Source organism: Augochlora pura, chromosome 7, assembly GCF_028453695.1.
Source record: "Augochlora pura isolate Apur16 chromosome 7, APUR_v2.2.1, whole genome shotgun sequence".
Lineage (NCBI taxonomy): Eukaryota > Metazoa > Arthropoda > Insecta > Hymenoptera > Halictidae > Augochlora > Augochlora pura.
This window is the reverse complement of record NC_135778.1, coordinates 4543546-4567390: the sequence shown is the minus strand read 5'-3', so window position 1 is coordinate 4567390 and position 23845 is coordinate 4543546. Positions and strand designations below refer to the sequence as shown.

At 43.5% G+C, this 23845-nt stretch overlaps 1 protein-coding gene across 2 annotated transcripts in view; it reads right to left on the bottom strand.

The window, feature by feature from the left end:
• Window positions 1-23845, bottom strand: part of Step (cytohesin steppke) — an 88548-nt gene that overhangs the window by 64371 nt on the left and 332 nt on the right. The window contains exon 2 of one of the 2 annotated variants that reach the window (XM_078185247.1): window positions 20479-20552. In XM_078185247.1, the coding sequence (XP_078041373.1) occupies window positions 20479-20552 (74 nt within the window). Of the gene's footprint in view, window positions 1-749; window positions 1654-20478; window positions 20553-23845 lie in introns of those variants that run through there. The other variant, XM_078185246.1, reaches the window with a different exon arrangement.

Here is a 23845-nt window from a genome sequence, read left to right as displayed (position 1 = left end):
TCTAACGAGTATCAAAATTTTCCGAGCGAATGACGCTCGTATTGATTAATAAAACGATTGGATACTATAACACCCGATCGTTGGTATCTCAAACTTTATACTTGGGAAACCTCCCTTGGTAGTATAAAAATAACACCCTAAATAGATGGATTGTCCACCGATAATGTGTGAAGCATAAACGAGATTGCCGAATGGCGCTCGGTTGAATGAAGTGACGAAGTTGTGTCAAGATCAAGAACTTTTCATAAAATAGAGGTTTCTTTTTAATTTACGTAGAAGCTGAAGCGATACAATGTAATAGAAAAATAGAAACAATGCCGCGTGAACATTCCTTAACCTTGAAAATATGTATTAAATTTGAAATATTCCAATACAATTTAATGATACGTCATACATTTGTTTTCAACACCCTAAAGTTGTAGATAAATTTTGTGGCCGAATTTGAAATCGGCGCGCGAAAATCTACGGGAAATGATGTATAACGTGTCATAAAAAATACTGAACATGGTACATGATAAATCGCGATTTGGAACATTTTATGTTTAACGGAAATGCTGAAGCTCAACAAACGTTCATGCTGCATTCTCTCTATCTTTATCTGATTCCGTGACGTTTCAGCTTGAATGTAAACAAGAGAATCATCGCTTTATGTCATTTCTGGCAGAAGTCCTTTGATTGTGACACAATATCGTCGCTACGGCTTCGCTGTGCGGCGACTCGAAGAAAGTTAGACAGAGGATTCAACTAACCGTGGATAACGTGCTGAGGTCCCAGGCACTCTTGGCCTGCTTTTGGTAGCCCTTCTTGTTCCTTTTGCCGGGTTTGCGCAGGCTGGAGAACCATCCGGCGGCTATGGCGACGGCGCTGACGTCCCGACGATGTTCCGTCTGGACGTTGCCGCCTCGAACCTCGTCCAACGCGTCCACCGATCTGCCGGTGAATATCATGGTCGTTCCCGTTTCCTTATTAACTTTCTGTTGTGCCGGGCTACTCTCGATTCCCGCGTCCCTGTACTTTCAGGAGCACCCTAACCTCACTTTGTGACACCGCACGCAACACGCGACACCGAAACGCTCCGGTCTCGAGGGTGACATTGACGCGCGAACTGACGTCCCGCCGAGCTTGCCCCGAATATCTGTGTTCTCAGCAGCAGCCCCCGCTTCAATCACGAGGATCCGACCGACAGGCAAGAAGCTCTCGATATCTCTGCGACGATCCCTCCGTTCGATATCACGTCGATATCTATCGAAAACACCACGTGAACCGAACGTAAACACAGCAACAGAGAGTATTTTGATCTGCACGCGAGAAACAACGACGAATATATTATACGAATTCGGGCGTGGAGTGCGTTCGCGTTATAATTCTGATTCACTCTGATTAGCTGTTGCTGTTAGTCACACGCAGTGTGATTACGCTAGGCTTTTTTGTACGGCTACCCGCAGAGTGGTATAGTAATTGCACTTGAACGCGGCGTCGCGTCTGTACTTTCGACCCGTGATATTTGCGACGTCGCGGCGGAATGATATGTGCCGAATGATACGAGCGTGATTACTGTGCGTCGAGGCAATTAATAGATAATCTCTTGCAAAAGACTATAGAACCAGCCGCTCCGCGAGGCGGCCGACGTGCGACTGGCGAGACGAGCCCGAGCGAAATCCCAGCTGGCGCCTTGCAATAACCGTCACGTGACCCGGCCACGCATGCGCGGTGACGCACGCAACCCGGCGACCCGTAGTTCTTTTTTTCGAAAAAGAAAACACCAACGATTCTTTTCCAGCCGTGATTTTACTGTTTCACTCGATGCAAATCGGACCGTCGTCGCGCTGGCTGCGCTAAATTGCGCGCGTTTATGCAGATCGGAAATATCAACGGCAAACACGCGGCACAAGTGAATAAAGTTTCCGCTCGTTTGAACGCGGAGACTTACTTATCCTGCTTGAATATTTGAATTCTTGCCGCGCTGATCGGGACCCGAGGGTAATGCAGAGATCTGTTTTGCTGGCACTCGGAATGACCAAAGTGCGACTAATGCGTATTGTTTCATAAGCAACGGCAGGATTAGATCGACTTGTACGTCGCACGATTTCTATTAATATTGTATGCTTGAATGATGATGTACATCAAATAGATTCCCGCTGAAAGATTTTTACAATTCTAGTCACTGTAAAAGAAACGATCGGAGACGCTTTAACAATTTGAACATAAAATACTGCATGAAACGAGAGTGATATCGTAGCCACGTTTAAAGCTCGGCAGCTTTAATAAAATTTCAAAAATGGAGAGTTCAAACATACGGCAATGAATACGCTTCATTTTGCAGTTTACACGCCTCAAACCGATTTTGAGACGCTGAATATATTGGTTTAAAAATCCGCCCTTAAAAATCATGATTTACGTAGCAACATCGAAAGCAAGTGCGAGATTACGTTGCAAAAAATGCCGTCGGTAGGAAAAGCATTAATCAGATTTCTAACGACTGGCTGCGACTTCTGCCGCGCATGCGAATAAAATGACTATCGATCAATTCGTTGAGGAATTTTTTCTCCGCAGAAATTTCAGAAGCAATCGTTTCCACAGATCATTTGTTTCTTGCGACGTCGGGTCGGCCGATGCGCCGCGCCGCAGCGTAACTTATTTGTGAAAACTTACGCGTATATTGTTGCATAACCTGTTGCTGACCGAGGCAGGCAAAATGGACACGAGTCGTATTAACTGCGCCAAATATTCACTGCCGGTTGCAACTCGAACGTTATACGACCTCCGGCAGGCATCATGATTCCGGCGATTTTAATACCGCGGCCGAAGTTGCAGTATTTTCTCGGGTGCCGTAAAAATCGACTGCGGCCGGCCAGCTCGAGAAAGCCACGGATCCGTGATATATCCACCGGGCGAAATAAAACCGCCGAACCGCACGCAATATTTTCGTCCGGCATTTTTTACCCCGGCGTTCGCTCGTGAAAGAGGAACTATAACTCGTCCCAGTTGCCGAGGATCAGCCTTACACCGTTTGCGCGCCGGCACTCGTGTGGCCGGGTCAAGCTGATCCCTGGTGCTCGTTGCTCGCCGAAGTACGTTTCGAAACGTGCCAATGCGCCGAGGGAGAACTATAAATTGCGCCGGGGAAAATTTCTCCGCCGGTCGGGAAAAAAACCGATGTTAATTTCCGGCCCGAGTGGGTGTTTAATTGGAAACCGCGGTTTTCCAATGGGGCCCCACCGCGGAATCGATGCATCGACGATCGCAACCCTGTTGCCCTTATTATTACATGTTCCAAGCTCTCGTTTCAGTGGCCGTAACTTGTTAACACTAACTATAGCTTGTTAACAGCATCCATACCACGGTCTGGAAAATCGATTCTTGCGTGTAAAATCATGTCAGCGTACTTCGTTCTTCTAAATCGGAAGAGAATTTGATTCTTTTGTTCTGAAAACCCAAGAACGAGAGCGAATGTAATCTCGAAAGGGAGGACACGTGACAACGCCTCCTCGGTACCGCAGAACGAACGTCGAACGTTTTCGAGCATTCCTGTGCGACTGGAAGCGCAGTTTATGGCGCATCTGGGCGTTCCTCGAAAACACGTTTTACGTCCGTCTGAGAAACTGCGTCAAGAACAATGATTAACTAAAATTAGCCGGTGCAAGACACGTTCGGATACGATCGCGGCGGACTGGGAACGGCACGAGGGCGCATCGCGGTGCATCCGCGACGGTGCATCGCGACGCATACTCGCGCGGATCGTGAAAAGAATTCTTCCGAGAACGACACGGCGTAGAGGGGACGTAGCACGCTGAAATTTCGCCGACTGCTTATCAATTGGCAAGCGCGCTCTCGAGTGTCGCTAAGGGCGTTGACAGACGGGCCGCGGCGGTTCGAGAAACATGGCTACCGCTTTATCTGCCTCTCGATTCGAGTTGCCGCGCGAAGTTATTCCATCCGGCCGTTTCAAACGATTGTGCAACCGTATATATATATATCTCTTGGAAAATTGTTTTGCATTACGATAAACTCCGATGGCAGGGTCGTAAATAATTATTCAAATCGAGACAGAGGTCTGCGATCGTGACCGTAAGAAGGGAAGCTCGCAACGATCAGGCTTGGGCAATGGTCGAGTAAAGTTTTGTTCGAGTAAATAAAATATTATTATAGTCGAAATAGTAAATATTTCGAATAAATTTTCCGTAAATTTCGAGTACAATTTTATTCGAAATTTTATGTTCACAATTGTAAATATTAAGTTTTCTTTGTGATTAATTAATTTTTAATTGCATCTACGATAATTCTTAAAAAAATTTCAAATTTTTCTAATATTGATTTACCGATCGTATTAACAAAAATTGTATTATCTAAATAATTAAGTATTTCGCTAAATGCATCGTAACGAATTACCAATTAATATCTTGTAATTACAATGAATCAATGCATTTTGGAAAAGCCGAAGATCCGTAGATAATGTAGCGGACCGTTATCGTCGCTGTGCTCACTGTAGTGAGACATGGTAATACTTTGTGTTCACTACAGTGAGACATTGTAATACTTTATATTTCGGGTCTGCGATGTTCTCGGCCGTTGGCATGCTGGCCCGCGTTGCCCCTCGCACCTCCTGTCAATGCGTTTCATTTGTTTAAGCATCGAAGCTGGATCGATTTGCTATTATACTCCCGATCCATCAGTAATACATTAACACATTTAACACATTTAACACATAACACTTTCTGTGTATTCAATAAAATACGTTTATTCTTCATGACGTACTCCCTACGATAAGATATTGTTAAACGGATCCCCGATCGGTAAGAGATGACTAATCCGAAGATAAGATATCCAGGATCCGTCTTAATATTCCAGGCAATTATTTACCCAAGATTTGCTAATCCATGAATCCTCGGGCGCAGTTTGTTAACCCGCCTGTGTAATCAGCCGAAATCCAAGTCGGCAACGCTTATTAATCACCCACGACCAATAAGCAACGAAAATGCATCCATATCTTGCCGCTGCTCGGGGATTAAATGCCTTCCCAATTAATCACGGTGGGTACTCGCGAATGCTGCGGAGGAAAATTGAACACGCCCGGGGTCGAATAAAATCGGCGACGGCGTTCGTCGCGCACGGAATTACAATGCAAAACTGCGGGAAGCCGGCCCGGAACTGGCGAGCTTATTCCATTAGTAAATAACGACGATCTAATTCGTCGCAGGCTGCAAAATGCACGATTTCGCGCCATAAATCCGTTGGCTTCGTGGGAACACCCGCCAGTCCGCGTGTCTTCCTTTTAGATTCGAAATTTTGCCGCTTCGAAGGCGAAAAGCCTTGTACAAGAGCGTAAGCCATGTAATCCCTCGATTTTACAATTTGCAAGCTACTTTGTAGTTGAAAGTGTTTCATTTCGGAGTTTCCTATACCATCGTACAATTCAATCGTATTCGATCAATTTAATTAGTTCAGATACATTAAAACTCTTCGCGAACATTGTTCAATTGTACAATTATTCATGAATGCAATGTGAATCAGCCGTATAAGTAAACGTTAATGTAAAAGCCGTCGTCGAGTTTGGTACCAATATAATATGCCTGGATAAAGGATTATTTCCACATAATAAATTATATGATTTTCAATCATTATCGCTACCATATTTATCAATTTAAATTAATTAAATTAGTTTACAAATTTAAGCTGAAACACTCGAATATTACTCTATACCCAATGTGTATTACATAAAATATTTCACAATTTCCAATCACAAATATCTTCAATAACATTTTTAATTATATTAAATTATAATTTGAGGAAAGAAAAAAATATCGAATTTTTTTATTTGAGAATTAACTTCTATATTAATTGTTATTGTTCATTTATCAAAAATCGTATTGTAACAAGACTGTTACGATGTTACAGTGCAAGGAGGTTAGAAATTCTCCGACTGTATTCTTTAACGAAACACGCGTTCTAAATCGAAATATCAGAAAAATCGTTGGGAGAACGGGTCGGGAACCGGAATCCGGTGTCACAAAAGAATGGGCGAGTGGCAGAGACCGGGAAAAGCCGGCCTTTGTTCTCGCTTGTTTATCGAGCGACTCGTTGAATTTCCCCGGCGACCATCGAGAATCGATCGGATCATGCTTGTTCTCTCCCTCTCTCGCTGTCTTTCTCTCTTGTGGCACGCGTACGTTCGCTCGAACCCGCTCGAATACTCATCGCGGATCCCTTCGAAATTCCGTGGCCGGTGAATTCTCCTTACAGACGCGCACACAGGTCGAGTCCTCATTGCACCTGCTGCAGCTGCGACCGGACGATTAAAGCTTGCTCGCGTGCACGCGTTTATCGCGTGACGGTTACGCAGATGCGTGGCTCCCGTCGCCCCCCTCCACCCGTGCTCATTTGCACCCCACCATCCAACTAGACTCGCTTTGCTCTTCGCACGTCGGATCCTTGCTTCCGACATGTGCGGGCAAAAACGCGTTTCGTAACAGGCGATGTTCGCGACGATGCGAGATCGTGCGGAAGATTCTGCGAAAAAATGTGAACCGTACGAGGCAGCGGGGCTCGTCGCGGTTCACAGAAAATTGGGGTTGAAGGCCGGCCGTCCACCGACCGTTTTTATTGCTGTTTAACAAATTTATCGTTGACCTGTGCAAATTTATTTTTGGACCTGCACGCGCGTTTCTATTTCCGCCGTCATGGAATGAGAATTTCTTTGTCCGACCGCAAAGAATTCGCTGAAAATACCACGGAACATTCATTGCTCCGATATATACCTGCGGATTTTTATTTTTTCGTTCGTGTAGGAAAATCTTCGTTAATTGAACCACCGTGTCTCTTTAGCCGGCAAAGTAATCGCTCGCTGGACAAACATTTAAGCGAGGCTTCGGATAGGAATAACGTTACCCTACATTTTCAACCCATTTTTCAGAGAAGAGAACCATTCTCCCTCGATTTCACCGGCCATGTTTATTCTGCAGTTAACTCGCAGAGTCAGGTATATTCGAGGGTGCTCGGCGAAATTTTTTCCAAAATGGTGACTCGAATAGGGAAAGTGCTCGTTGCAAACTGACTTTTTTGTGGAATCGTCTTCAGCCTTCTTTGACTTTGCAGTCTATAATCATTCACTGAATACTATAATACTTTACTGACTATAATACTTCACTGACTATAATCATTCAATTATACATGCACGGTGTATAAGACAATTAAAGAGAATTTCTAAATTGTTCTAGCCAAACTAGTGAAGTTTAAGATTAGCATCGCATTCGTCAATGATACGATGATGCGGCATATACAAACAGTTGTGGCACTTCTCAACTATTCGAACCGTGCAAGTAAAGCTTAAAATTAGCATCTCATTTATCAATTATACCGTGTACGATGCGTTAAAACAGTTGCAGTATTCTGCAACTGTGTCAGACAGTCTAGTAAATTTACAAACGAGACGCGATGAAATTATTCGTTCAATCGCCCGAAGCTCGGAACTAAGGAAGAGGGGGAAAGGTTCGGTCGACGGGTTGCACAGCGTTTTCTGACAGTGCGAAGACTGTTTGTTCGGGTTTCGAGCGCATTCGACGCTCTGCCGTGCCACTTCCCGTCGAGACCATTAACGCCTCGGCTGGAAAAAAAAAAGAAGATAAATTGCTGAACGACGGTGACGAGCGCGCCCATGGGGGGAAGCTGTGACGTATCGCCGCAATAACCGGTAGGATCTACTTCGTGGTAACGTTGATGGACAAACGTGAGTCACTGGACCCGAGCTACCGAGCTACCGAGCTACCGAGAGTACCGAGCGATGATTCTTGCCACTTCTGGCCGTATAACACCGCCGGCTATAAACAGCAAGAATCATTCTCGCGATCCTGTATGCCGTTGAACGACAACGTCTGGCTCGAGTGTAAATAATTCTCTGCGGACCCGCGATCCCGAGGCTTGGCCGCGCGCGACGCTACAGAGAGAAACCGCGGCCGAGAATGTCGGTCAAATACGCGTGTGCTGCGCCGACCCGTAAATCGCTGGGACGCCATATGGCGTCCTCTGGGGGCTCTGGGACTGAGAGGACCAAATTCATTGCACTTTACGAGCCACGTCGGCGCGTCCCGCGTTTTTAACACGCGACGAGGACGCGGAACGGATTTCGCGGACCATTAACAGCACTCCGGATCGTTGCGCGCAACTAAAGCATTATCGTCGTCGTTGCAGTTAGGATAACAAGCGTTGCCTGAGTGGCCTGCTGCGACTTTTCCTGAAATTAGAAACAATCTGACCCGAACCCGTCGACTTTCAGACGAAACGCCAGCCGGTCTTGCAACTAGATTTTAATGCGCGATCAACATTTTCCGAGGCGATCGTCAGAAATAGATGTTGACTACAAACGAATCGTTTCTTTTAGTAATTTCGTTAAGCTGGAGACAGCGTAACGATATTATTGCGTTCTTTTTACGTCTTCAGAATTTCGCCACGAGTGCATAAAAACTGCTTATTACTTTCCACGCGCTAAGACTAAGATCACTTCGTCCCCCATTTTTACGGCCCTCGATTTCGGAACTATTATACATTGAAGATCGTTTGCGCTTCTTTGGCAAAATGTCACAGATTTTCGAAGTACCATATCATTCGAGTGCGAATTTAATACATTTATAATAAAAAAATAAGTGAAATGAACACTGAAAGAATATTAGAAAAATTTAAAGACGTTGCCGCATTATTTACGACTGTTCGAGGAAGAAAATACAATTTCATGTAATCTATATCGCTTGCAATTGACTCGGATAATTTTTATTTTTCACGAAGATCGGCGGCGCGGTAAATTATCAATGGACTCGATAGCGCGCGAGGCAAACAACTCGTGAAATAATTAGGTTTCGCAACTCGCCGTCGCGGGGACCAACGCCGAACGTACAAACAAATTAATATTCTGATTACAGCCACCACGGCGTTAACGAGCCCGAATGTCGTTCCTATTTAATGTATATCTATTATCGCTATCGAATAATACGTTGAACCGGAGAACGCTTTCCGAACAAAGTTACCCACTCATCGAGGACAATCGGGCCCGTTATATAACGCCGAGACAGTGGTTCCGTGCAACCACTTGTGAATCACTCTTTAATGGAAACAATCTAAGCGCTCGCGATTAGCGTGGCTTCCAGGTAGCGCGCGCGAGCTACGGCATGGAAGGGCTTTGGGAACGGTCGCAGAGAAGATTCGAAAGAGAAACAGAGGGACAGAGAGAGAGAGAGAGAGAGAGAAATCGAGATCGTATCGGTTCTGTTTGCTCCATTTCGTCGAGAGACTAAACAAGATTACTTAATTTCGCTATCTTAGCACCCAGAGTCTAATTTCCACGCGAGGATCGCGATAACGCGACCTTCCCGGAAGGGTTCTGAATCGTTCGGAGAACCATCCTACGAAAAACATAAAGAAGACGCCGAAATTACGAGAAACCCGAGATTTCATCGTTGGAAAGGGGCTTCTGTTTTATAGCCTACTTTTCAGAGCGTACTTTAGACAGCTTTGGGAACCCTTCACGATCTTATAGTGGTCCTCCTTACTCGTAATCGGACGGAGGATTTTTATTGTGGTCCTCCATTTTTCTAAGCTATTTCCAAAGGTTTTAATTTATGACTTTGAAGCTTCACTAATTCTTATACATTTTTCTTAACTGGCGTTGCTAGATCCATTCGAGTCTCAGTAAATCAGTGTTTTTCACATACTTTATCGACTTCGATAGTTTCTACGGAACCAATACTGTTTTACCACATTGATTAGTATAAACTTGATCCAGTCGTTTCTAGTATAAACGTAAAACATTAAGATGAAATAACGATTACGCAATTTCTTGTTACTTTGCGCGGGAGAGAATAAAAGGAATATTTCTTTATCAGCGTTCCGAGTGACCCAATAGCACGGGACGACGAATAGGTTCGAAGCCCAAGTAATGGGCCGCGGCGAAGCCAAGCTCCAGTATAAAGCACGAAAAATGATGGTGGCTCTTGGCCGGACGCGGCTATCGAGGAAGGGTGACATCAAGGGAAAGTCTTCGAAACTTTCGTGTACGAATCGAAGAGAGGCGGAGGATTCTTCTCGGTCGTGTTAGGCGAAAGAGATGGATAGCGCTCGCTCGAGAGATTATTTTTCCTCGTGCCCGATGGGTTCGTTCGGGCCAAGAAAATTGCTGGATTCGCACAACTCCGGAGGCCCACTGACCCGGTTCGCACGCCGCGCGGGTTTTCATATTTTCCGAGCGGATCCCACGCGAGAATCCAACTTTCTACGCCTCGCGTGCGCCGCCGGGCAAACACTGTGATTAAAAGCAATTTTTGGGAACGGTAAACGATACGCGAAACAACGTTAAAAACACCGCCGTATGGCGGCACGTCATTGTTATCGGCAGACCGGTGACAATGCACTGACGTTTGTTTCGAACTGTTCGCGAAAATGCAGGTCGCGCAAATTTAGCGTTTCGCAACTTATAGTCGTTCTTTGGCAAATCGATTTGCTTTTTCGAACTATTTCAACGAAAACAACATCCAATCGAAATTCGCAGTCCTGACACATTTTTTATTTCATTGTATGTTCTTTAAATATATAAGTTTTCTCTCCCCTCAAACGTTTGTCACATAACAAATTTATTCATGGAAAGACTTGATAATTTCCTGAAAATCAAATCACTCTTTCAATCCGTGCGCATCCTGTAAATAATCACAATTTGGCAAACCACAATGTACAAATGTATTTGAAGCTTCAGTAAGTAAATTGTTTAAGAACACAGAGAATCCTGGAGACGAATAAGAAATTAGTGAAATTGTATACTTGCACAGCCGATTGTCCACGAAAGGGTTAAATAAACCACAGGGTTAGCATAGCGAAAGTAGTAAAAGGCTGATGTCTCAAATTTTTCCAAGATTATGTAACAATTTCTGTGCCGAAGCAAAAAAGGGTTAACAATCTTCAAAGCATAGAAAGGATAGCTCCGATTGTTTATCGGAGTGATGCTCGCAGATCGCCAAATATTCGGTACCGGGAAGAATTCATGCGGTTTTCACGTTGCTGTAACTCAAAAATCGTCGCGCTATCTGCAAACACGATATAAAATCGATTTCACATAAAATAAATATGTTCTTTGCGAATTCCCGCGAACGGAAACCAAATACATGGAACTTTATTTTACCTATAAACCTGAACCATACGGCGACGTGTTCGATTTTATAACTTTCTGAAACCTCATAATTCTCTTTTCAAGTAGCATAACAAAAACTGTTCTAAACCAGTTCGATACGCGAACAGAGGTGTTCCTAGTAAAAGAACGGCGCAGAAATATTTCAAGAAATTTAAAGTAGGAAATAAATCATCCGCAGTCTTCCGGGCATCCATCTGCCACCGACGATGACAAATTGTTCAAGCGGACGAGTACAAACTTAAAGAAAGACGTCTCGTAGACGGTGCTCTGTTTAAAGAGGGGTGTTTGACGAAGTATTAACCGTAAGAGAGCGGAATCGATTCACTTATTTCTCCGAGAACAATCGCAAAATCCGCGCGAGCTCTTCCCGGTATGGTTACCTAATTAGCCAGCAAACAACGCTATCGTGATGAGATTTCACCTTTCGAGTCCGTCGGCGTTCACCGCGGAAAAGCCAGATAACGGTGAAGAAGCAACACGAGCAGATCCGTTCTCCGCTGGTTCGACGAGAGGTTGACGTCATGGGTGTCGAGGGTCAGGACCCACGCGTGGATCAGACGACAGACTGCTAAATCGATTAAATCCATTTAAGAGGGCCGACGACGAGAGCGCGAGAATCTCCGGGGAAATTCGCACGACGAGTTTGCCGACCGAGACCGTGCCGCGACGTTTCCGTTTCCACGAGCCGACACGATCGCGAAAAAAAACCACCGATCCCCGTCCGACTATTACGCGCGAATCTCCGGCCGTGAAACGCCGAAAACTACGCCGCCTGTCGACAGAGATCCGCGCGCGTACACTGATATCTCTCCGCTGTCGAAAACCGATAGACGAACGAGGCCGCGACGACGATGGTTTGTTGACGGCTGCAGCCTTGTTGTGGTTATAGAACGGAGCTCGTACGAGTGCCATCCAGAGTCAACATCTCGATTCAGCGTTTAATTACATTAAACGGAAGGCGAAACCCGCGTGCCACGGACGAACCCCGTTGTGTAAGTATACCGTTCGCCTTCGAACGGTGCTACACACAGCTCTGGAAATAGCTCTGTTATGCGAGACGGTGGGAGCTGTCGGCGTTTAGGGTCAAGTTCAAGAAACTGATGAAATTATGCTGTTTTTTTTTCTGTTCGAAAATCGTTTGTGAATTCTCAGCCTCGACACGAGAATAGTCATCGTGTCCGATCGGTTTGCAGTTTGTTCGTCTGGCAACTAACACCGGCGGATCCTTGTCTTTGAACATTGGACTGGAAAACGTTTATCGAACATTGTAGAAATAAATTCGGGAGGTATACGTTAGGATTTGATCGCGAAAAACCTAAAAAAAATTGCATATAAATAGCGGCATTTTATTCAGTGAAGAGAAAATATCAAAGCAAGTTTATGAGGCGTTGATTACTTCTTCGATATTCGTACGCTGTATGAATCATAATAAAATTAAGAAATTACAATGTTAATTAGCGCAAAAAATTCTCTGTTTAGTGTTAAATGTTGAGACCATGCGTTCAACGAATTTGTTTACGCCAGAGATGCGAAACGGTCAAAACAAGGCACAAGTGTCCACCGTCTCCAAGATGCAAAGGGTGCAAGCTATAGGTTTAAGTGGCGATTTCCCGCGACGAAAAAGTCTTTACTCCGCGCTCCTCGACCTCGCCAATATCAAGAAACCCATCCATCAAACTTTTTAATTAGGTCGCACGAAATCAATTACCTCGTTCGTGAGGGGACGCTAATCTATTAACGTCTAAGGTCAACAGCTTTAGCGTATTAAGCTCTTTATGAAAAGTGTCCCCGAGAGTTAGCGACACTGGCGAACAACGGTCGTGAATGAGTCATTGGCATCAATCAGCCGCCGCTATAGTTTGCGATCTATTAACCCGACTATGGGAGAAATACCATAAGTCCGTGGGCCATGCCTGCGTTAAAGTGGCGCCACGATCGTGCAATTGTCACGCTGTGCCTCACGGGTTCAGGGACGTTTTATGCGTTTATTACCATGGGCTGTCTGTGGCCATGATCTGTGAACAATTTTCGACAGCCGAGAACTATGCTATTAGTCCGGGAAAAATTGTATTCACACCTAAAAGCAAATTAGAGAAGGTGAGACAGTAATTAAATAAATTTTTGGCTAAATATGATCGAACTTAGGACTCCTGGACATCGTGGCGTTATTTTAATTCCTCGTTTTAATTAAATGCTATGGCATCCAACGAATGTTATAATATTCAGTAAGTGCTGTAATATTTAGTAAGTGCTATAATACTAAAGTGCTATTGCCAACACAGGATATGAGTCGCCTGATACAAACTACGTTTTATGCTATAGTCTTTTATCTATCATTTTTCAAAGATAACGGAGAATTATAATTTCAATGCCCTGCGAAGGACTAAAGCAATCGTGAATCTGGAAACACGGAACCCTATCAACCACCACGGAAACGTGTTATCAAACAGGCATCCTGGAATTTTTTTTAAAACAGATACGAACGTGTTAGTCATTAACAGTTGATTTCTGACGCGTAAGCTATATTAATCGGCCGTCCTAGCTACTGGCGAAATCTAAACAGATCTTTATGTGCGTAGTTTCGACATGGCCGCTGGACGTAAATACACAAATGAAGAAAGATATTTCAGGAACATTGCAATTTTCCCCTATCGAGTGGAATACTCCGCAGATAATTTCCGTTAAACGTATAAACAATTATTCGTTAATCGACGAGACCTTTCGGCGACCTGGCTCTGGATTCAATGATCTTATTCAAGGGCACGTTGTTAGCGAAACTCATTTGCAATGATAAATTAGAAAGCGTTTTTTATGGGAAGCGCGTATGCAATGCCCTCGTACGACGCTTTCGTCGACTTTCGATCGACAGATAAAGTAGGGAGCTGCTAGCTCACAGAGGAATTTTATTTAAAAAAAAATACGATAACGTTGGAAATAATAGTTTATTTTCATTTTATAAATCGTTTCAAAAAGATCTAGCTATAAATTAGAAAATGAAAAGACGAATTCCTTTATTACCAACTGTATATACCTCCTGCATTACCAATTGCTTCTTCCGATGCGTATTCGTTTTATTAATATTCATTTATGAAGGATCTTTTACTCTCAAATCGAAAATAATTAGATACGAGAATTAAAAAATAATAATTCGGTTTCCTGTAAATTAAATAGTTTCTATTTCTAAACAACTCTTAATAAAACATAGATCTTCTCAAAAAACTAAAAGTATCTGAATTAACGTCCAAACAAGCAAGAGTTAATTAAAGATTGATTTCTAACGAAGATTTTTTATAAAATAAAATAATTGCAAATCTTGCTTTTTCTAAAATTTGTATCGCTTTAACGTTTTGCATTGGCCAGTTTAGTTCTGACCATGCAAACTCTGCGAGCCGATGACAACAAATCGATTAATGTAAATTCAGAAAATTACTGTACCAAGAAATTTTGAAGAACCGCGCCACAATGCCATCTGGCGAAGTTACGGAGCGACGGTAACGAAGAGACTCGCAATTACCACCGAGAATAGAGCGGAGCAGGCTAACGAGAGGACTGTAGAAACGTGTGGGAACGGTTTCGAAGGTCGTTCGCGTTCACTTTACGTCCCCATTAAAGGCGGAAGGGCGTGTACCCCTTCTTAATGAGTTTCCCTGACGATGCACTTTAACGTCTAGTTAATTTTCCGCATTGTTGTGTATCTTCCTCCCTCGTAGAGTAACGGTTTTTTTCTTCCACGGAACGCGCAAAAGTGCTATTGTTACCGACAGCAGGAGTGCGAGAGCGAGAGCGAGAGAGAGTGAGAGAGACGCGAAGTAATCCAAGACGCGCCAACCTATCCTTTCCCTTCAACGCGTAACCTTAAGTAACCACCGCAAACAAGCGGACGTTTCTCAGGCTTTTTACGTCCGACAAATGTCCGGCTTTTAATACAGGTGTGCGATATTACCTGCCGGCCGTGACACTGGAGCGTTTAACGGTACCGAGTTTCGTATGATTCCGTAACGTGCCGGTCACACGCTCGCAAATTAGTGGCTCGGGATGTCCAGTGTCTTTTTGTCAAATTGAACCTGATCTCTACAAACAACTGGACATTCTTAAACTAACTGTGACTCCTTTATGCTAATATCTACATTCTAGAATATTTTACGAAGATCAGAATCGCGATACAATTCCTCTTGTCGAATCCCTTAATCTTGGGGTATTTCCTTTTGCACTTGAATTATTTGAACTATTTTAATTCGAAATTCGAGACATGTTTTTTTTTACCTACAGTTGCATGATTTATTGCAACTTATACATATGATGTTGTACCTATTGGTACTTGCACATTTTAAAGTTTTATGAATACAAATGAATTTGATATTGTTAAAATTATTTAGTTTACACCTGGAATCTTGCTTTATATCTATCAAACACGAATACTATTAGTTTCCAAAAGGGCTGATATTTGCCAGAGCCAGTGACGTTAAAAAGTTTCAACAAAATTTCGTTTCTGACCTACCTTTGTCATAATCCTCGATGCAAGAACGATTTGACCGTTTCTAATCTCTAAAACGATCTAGCCACCGCGGCAGATTACAGCGGACATTCTTACTCTGCGTTGGTAATTTTCTAAAACGGTCCGTGCGGGATAAAAATTTTTAATCCTGGAAACACAACGGCTGCGGCGTTAGCTTTAATGCCGTTCCGGAAGATATAATTTTTTCTCGTTTGTCCGCCGATCCCACAGCGCCGCGTAAATGCCATTTGTTTCGACGAAGCACTTTTAATTCATGAGCACCGAGGGGGACGGGGACTGCACTTTTATTTAGTATCCTCCTTTCAAAAAGCTCTATTGTTGGTATCCAGCCTATTGTCCTTACGCAGCCTCTCCCGCAGATTCATTTTTCACCCCACGAGAACCCCCTCGACGCAAAGCTGAACCGAGTATACATATAACTCTAGCGATATTTCATTCGACGAATTACTGAAGTCTAGACTCGATCGAACGGTGCGCGAGTTCATCGGTACCTGAGAGAAAAAAAAGTGGACTAATCTTATCTATTTCAATTGCAAGTAGCTCATCCGTATTATCTCCGTTTGTTCTTGTTCGTTAAATCGACTCTCCTCCGCTGATAATTATTGTATAACCCATCGTTCCCTTCGCAACCACATCGATTAATTCAACCTATTGTCTACGAAACATTCGATTTTGTTTCGCCGCAGAAGAAGTTATTCGAGCAACAAAGCCTTTCTCGGCCAGCAAAAACCTGAAGCGAGCATATCGGGCAAAGTTACCTCGAACATTTTTATTTGTCCTCGCGGGTTTTTGAACTTCACACGGAAATAGATCCGACAACCCGTATCTTATACAGATCCCAACCTTCGTGGAAACGTTCCCCGTTTATCATCCACGCGAGCAGTTTTTACGACAGAGCAACGTGGGAGATAAAGCCAAGACGCCGCTGCTTTGTCTCCGAGTCCTTTTCCGATCTGAATTGCTACCTGTGTCTCGCCGTCCCTTAACTATTCATCACTACCGTCGGATTGAAATATTGCAGACGAATGGCCGCTAACAATGGTTACACCATTTTTCAAAAGACATTTTACATAATTTCTTTCACAAAACTGCTTAGTAATAACGATAATTTCAAGATCGACAATTTTTTTTTATACCACCCGCGGAGATAAAATCTTATACGAAATTCTATTTGAATAAAGTGCAAAGTCTATATTTAATTCTCAGTCTATATATTTAATTTCTAAAAACGTTTTGCACGGACAACTTGAATCAACGCCATATGCAAACAAAAATGAAAGAAGTCACGCGAAATGGAAATGCTTTAGCTCGGAAAAAAATGTCTTTGTTTTAGAGTTAAAATAGCGGTGCGCGCGAATGGATTCGCACAAAGATTCTCTCAGAAATTGCTTAACCCTCGACTGGTATACCGGGGTTTACGAGTGTCCCCGAGCTTGTATTTCTGCATAATCTTCTGGCAGCAGTGCGATCTTCTATCTTTTTATTAATTTATGCACGGAACTAAGAATAAAATATCAATAGATCGTTTGTCTAGAATTAGACGGCCGCCTTTCTTTTTATTTACGGTCTATCGTGGCCTCGTCCTTTCGATCCAGCGTTTTTTAAATTATCGCTCGATTCTCTGTAATTGAATTAAATAAATCGCTATTAAACGAAAAACAACAGAAAGATAAACATGTCACGAAAACTTAAGGAATATTAAAAAAAATAATAAAACTTAAGGAAATGCGACTATAAACATTGTGAATTGTGTAGCGATGAAAATGGTCAACATCAGAGTGTTAATTATTATGTCGAGCAACTTATGTGCAAAATATAAAGTGAAACATGTACTGCATGATTCGTAAACTGCGGACCATTATACAAAATAAAAATTGCAAAACACAGAAATGAAATAGAAATGTATTTCTTATAAAAAAGTCTCAAAAAAAATTCCGTCGTCTCGTCATTACTAGGCATACGCGACGGTAGCTTTTAAATTGTTACAATTCGTTTACGTTTTTCTATACAAACAACATTTTATTACAAACGCGGAAAATCCGCGGTCTATTGACGACGGCCAACAGCAACGAGAACAAAGTAGACGTCGACCGGTATCGTTTTCAGAGGAACCTGCTACCACGACGATGCGCCATTCGAAGCGAACAAAAGTCCCATAAGCCGAGGACAAACCGGACAACGTTGAAAAGTGAAAGATTCTCGTGAACAAGAGAGTGTCCGGGAGAGTAGCTGCAACAACGGCAGCAAGCAGGCTGCTAGGTGCGGTTCTTGGGAAGCGATATCGCGGGGTCTAAGCTCTCGATGCCGAGATCCTCTTTCCATAGATGGATCCGAGGGGATGGAAAAAAAGCACCTGACCAGTCTTTACCCGAGACTCTCTCGTCTTGCGGTTATGGTCACCGGGGGCTCCCTTCGGAACCCCTATCTCCGCGGAAAGATCGGAATGAGAACACGCTGGTCCCGACAACAGCAGGTTGGAACCTCTCCTCTCCCTCCGCGCGCGCGCGAGAAAGAGTGAGAGAGGGAGAGAGAGAGCGGATTTAAAAGGAGAAAAGCACAATGGTCACCGACGGGACAAAACGAATGATAAACTGGACAAGGAGACGCGCGACCGGCTTCTGAAACGACGATGCTGCCTCGCCGCGACACAAATTACCTTTGTCATTAAAGGCGCGTTTGTCGAGGGATGGAGGAGGAGGGGGGGAGAATCGGTGACTTCTTGGGCGGGGGACGTTTTGCGTTCTTGTCTCGTTTCGGTTCGTTTCGCCACGTTCATGGAAAGATCGCGTGTGCTCTGTACGTTGTTTTGCTCCATCTTTCACCCTCGGTGTTCCTTTCCGAGGCCGTAAACAGCAATTTCTGAGACCGTTCCAATATTTAATCGCGCTGGTTTTCCAATGTATTGGCCGACCAGGCTGTGCCACTTTTATCGATGAGGATTAATGGCACGCGAAGCGGATCGGGACCTTGATCCACAATCCGCGGGTATCTACGAAATCAACCCTCGGACGACGGAGATCCTTTATGGGTTCGTGAACAGTCGTTTCTGCGGCAGTTTCAGAATTTGATCGTCCATTTGCCAGCGTGCTGGCTGAACGGTGCCTGTTATTTTCATCGATCAACGCTTTGACGGTCGGAGTCGCGTACACGTGACCGCGCGAAAAATATTGCAAAAATGATGAAAGTATTATAAAGTACTGCAGAAAGAGAAGATTTTTTTATAAATTTATCGTAATTATGGTATTAATAAAATCTATCTTATTTGTAGTATTAATAAGCCATATCATGGTTGCTCTGTTAAAAAATTGTATTTGCAATTACACTGTTAACTTTTTCACTACCGCGTCATCTATAACAACTTCTTAATTTTGTGAACATTCCCAAGAGGTAAGAACGTTGAAAAAGTAATCGTACAACTTTTCTTCGCAATTTTAATTGAATCGAATAAACTACTTAAATGTTGTGAAATTTTCTAGATTTCCGACGCCTTCCAAGTGTTTACAAAGTCGTACGTTATCCATTCTTTTCGCTGTGTGTTTGATCACGATATTACTGCGGACAACAAACACCGATTTTCTTTCATATTCAGTTTCTATTATCATGTTAAAAGTCTCTCCTCCGATGACTATTGTCTAACAGCGTTAAAGCAGTCCTCCTCAGAAGATGTCTCGGCATGACTACAATAAAGACCTTCAGAAATAATTAATGACTCAACTTGGGCTATTCAACCGATTCTCTGAGTCATAATCGGTTGCCAGTCCCCGATCCGCGTTTTCCCCATTGAACGGTCAACGCGACCATTTCTCGAGTACAGCAGGGTTGTGTACACCCGTAGAAAAACTCCCACGCGATCGGTTCCTTGTTGAAAAATTCCCATGGACAGAAAACCAGCTGTTCTCTCCGACGGAAAGGCCAGCGATCTTCGGACACCTGCGCGCGAGGGTCCGGAAAACCGTAGCACGATGGCCATTCCGCACCGGAAGTGCCGATCGCCCGCGTCGTTTTTCGATGTACGACGACCGGCTTATCGCCGCCTTATCACGAATACGAGAACAAAATCTATCCGAATCGAGGTCTCAAGAGCGTGAGTCACTCGCTTCGTTAGACCAAACTGATGAGTGAGATCATTCGCCGCTTGCGACGATAACGAGGCCGCGCCGAGAAACTGGAGCCTTGTTCCGACTTCGCGACGTTATGATCGCCGATAACACAATAAGAAACGGTCTTATCGAGAACGGTCTTGCGTTCGATCGTGAACGTTTAGTCGAACTTTCATTTTCGTAGATAATCGTGAAGAAAACTACGGAAATATATAAAACTCTTACAACAATTTATTAACAATCTATTTCAGAACGTTATTCGAAAATAAGAATAATATCGGTTCATTTAAGATGAAATGATTCTTTGTTTCAAATTGAAAGAAATTCTGTCGAAATGGAATTTAAAGCAAACTTGTGTTCGCGAATTTGTATCGAATCACGTGGTTTTATTCGAAACCGGCGGCAATGTTGTACCATCGGAACGTGAAGTCGTGCAGAGAGCAGCGAACGGATGAAGAAGACGCAAAAGAAGTGGGGACAGTGGTATTCGCCGGGAGTTTTCAACGGGCCGAATGGAAATTTCTGTCGAAGTCGATTATAAAGTTCGTAAGAGAGCAATGCATACGGAATACGGAATATATCGACGTTCGGCACTCGATGAAACCGCGGGAAATGCTTTCTCACGACGGGCTCGTATCCGAGCCGGGGAACGGGGTCGGTGGATAAAACGGTTTGGCGAAATAGGGCAATTGACTCACTTGTATAGCTAGCAGCAACTCCGTCTTCTTCCGCCTTATGTCGATCAAGACCTTCTGCTCTTCGGGCGTCAATTCTGCGAACAAACAGAGCTTTCGTCGATACAATAGGAAAGCTATCGTTAACCCCTTGCCCTAACGCTCCTTGTACACTGCGTTGATTAGCACTTATTTGTTTTCTTAATATTTTCCTTGACAGGATCAAGGAAAATTAAATTATTTATTTAAACTTAATTTTTGTTATATCGTCTTTATTTACTTCCGTTTCTAGACTTTGATGACAATGGAATTCAGTTTGCTTTCGAATTAAGAGAAATGAATAATATTCTAGCTGATGTGGAGACGAATTATGCCTTCTATTATACTATTCTATAACGTTAGACTTGAAACATCGTTAAAATAATTGAGGCCGCAGAAAGCAAATTCCTAGACCACTGTACCTTGGTACGTTTCATTGTTATCGCATTAGGTAATTATGTATGAAATGCATACTATATAATTTTACTCTCAAACTTATGCATTTCACAGTTAACGACTTGCGGTCGCACAGTGAATAAAGTCTGCGAGTTGGCAACGATACCGTCTTGGATGAGTCGATAGCTTTGAACCTCGTAGCAGGGAAAGTGATCATCGCAGAGGAATTCGAAGGTTGCGTGAGGGACGATCAATGATAACTTACGTTACGGCCATTTTTTTCACAGGAAACCGATACGAGGAAACACCGTGTGGCTCGAACACCGATAATTGATCGTGAACTTGGGGGATCGATCGGGGGACCGACACCGCTCCGGAGACCGTTCGAACAACAATAGTTGCATCCTCGACAAGAGCCGAGAGCGGAGGATGGGACCTCATTAGGAGCAATTTAGCGAAAGATCTAAAAATAGGCCTTTCGAATTAAGGCTGGGGTCGTGGTAGACGCGCCGAATAAACGCGAATGGGATTAGACACCGAAGGGGAACAAGTGGCGAACAAGCAGGTTTCATTATAAACACCTTGAACCGATTTTCTGCAGTCTTCGTTCGGTGCCAGATACACAGACCGCGCTTCATAAATTATTCATTCCGAGAAGCCTGTGTACGATTTCGGGGTAATTTAATCGAGATCGCTATCTATTCAGCTCCCCCCGGACAGGCCCTTCTCATTCAAATCATTTTTATTAATAAATTACCCATCGGAAGCCTATAAAAAGAAGTTGTCGGATTGCGTCACTGAGGGTGACCTGTCGACGGAATCGATATTCGAGAATTCGAAGACATATTTGCGGTTTAATTATGCCTACATTTACGTATATGCGAATGTTTTTAATTGCATTCGACATAAATTTTCATTTTGTCATTCGTGTCGGCGTGTTTTCTACGTTCGCATAATGTGTACACTGTGGCTGCAATAATAAACCAGGAACCGAATACTTGGCAACCCCGACTAGCACATTAACCCTTGCCATTTGAATGACAGGTAATTTTGACCCGCAAGCCACTGCCAGTATTATTATAGAATTGACACTTGTCGCTACAATCGTGAGCTATTCGAACAAATAAGACAAATTATCTTCTACATTTGCCAGAGTGAACTGCATATCGCAGTGGAAGTGAAAATCTAAGATTTAAATTCCCGCTCATATTTACTCTTTTAACAGTTGTATTAAATTAAAAGTAGCATAACAATATCATTAACATTAACTCGACTATACTGGTTAATATGACCGATTTCAAATTCTTTTTAAATTAGAATTATTGAAATTGTGAAGACTCCTTTATGAGAAAAATGTATAAAACTTATCAGTTCAAGTAGTTACTACATTATACTAAAAACTGTCGAGAAGTTTAAATATGTATATTCAGTCTTGTCATTCTATGAAGCAACGCACGGCAATCAAATTAATACTCGATTTGTGCGAATGGTCTCACAACACGCCGATTTGTCAAACGAATATTTGTATTTCGAATACGTAGGAAATTCCAGGTATCGCCGCAGGTTTCAGTAAACTGACGAAATTCCACCGTCGAAAAAGCAACCTGCGCCTGAATCGTATCAGCATCGATCGACAATCCGGCGGCGATAAGCGCATCGTCCGCGAGATAATGACTGCCGTCGCATTATCTGGCCGGCACTTGGCCAAGCGTAAACATGGAAACGCGGGTACAGCAATAGGGGAGGGGATGGTAACGAGAGAGGAAATGATCGCTCCCATGTGTATACACGTTTCATACGCCATTCATAACGCGTTCTGCCACCTGCGCTACGTCGTGACGGTAGTACCGTATGATCATCCCCGGTCTCGACCTCCGTGCGAGGTTATGTAACTCGAACGGGTACGCTAACCTCTCTTCCTTCTCGCATGCGGCGCAGCGGAAAGTCGGCTCCTCGGATTAGGCTAGGTTACGTGCCACAGCGGAACAATTAGAAACTGTTGCTTCGCCGTCGAGGAACGTAACGGGGTCGATAGCCGTGCTTCGCCGATCGTCAAGGGCTCGCGATGGATTTAAATCGCATTACCGTTACTCGAACATCCATACAGCAATTTAAATACATAAACTATAATCGCCCGTCCGACCTAGCTTCACCGTTTACGAATCTCTTCAACCCTTATGTAAGCTATCGGGTACACTTCTAGAAACGAGCAATTCCTGACATTAAGGATTCCCGTTCCTCGTAATATCCTGTCACGTTCACTCACACTTTCGAACGTTCAATTACATTTATGCAAATAGAAAAACTGTTTAATAATACTGCTACAAAATCTGCGAACTTGTGGGAGTCCTGCTTATATTTGAATTTCGGGCGCGAACTGTAACTCCATCTAGCCAAATAACAAGTTAGTTTGGTAAATATGCATAGCTGTATTGAACTACACTTGCTCGCACCTCTGTTTGGAAGTCGAAAACTACGGAACGTAAACATAGACAGTGCATCGCGAGCAGCGTGAATCTAGTATCGCTCTCGTGTTTCATAAATGAAACCGATCGTAGCTCGTTAGAACCTCTGCTAACCTCTACGTTTTGCGCAACCGTGTGATTCACAGTGATATTTTGTTTCCAAGACGTGCGAATGTAAACAGACAAGATAATCTTCGTCTCAGTAGAGAGCTCACGGCTTACGACGAACTCTTCCTTTTTTTTAACTGTACATCTTATATAATATCGATCATTGGTTGCGGAGGAGCGACAACGAAATGATCGTTGGTATCACTGTACGAATCTCGGTCCAGCAAGAAGCTGCGTCTTTTACCGTTGACAGATGCGGGTTGAAAAGCGGTGTAGGGTACTCGAGAGATAATCAAAGGACAGCATCGCAATGTTTTCGAGTACGGGATAGTAGGTGAGAGAGAACGGATTCGACGGGATCGTCCGATTCTCGACGGGAGAAA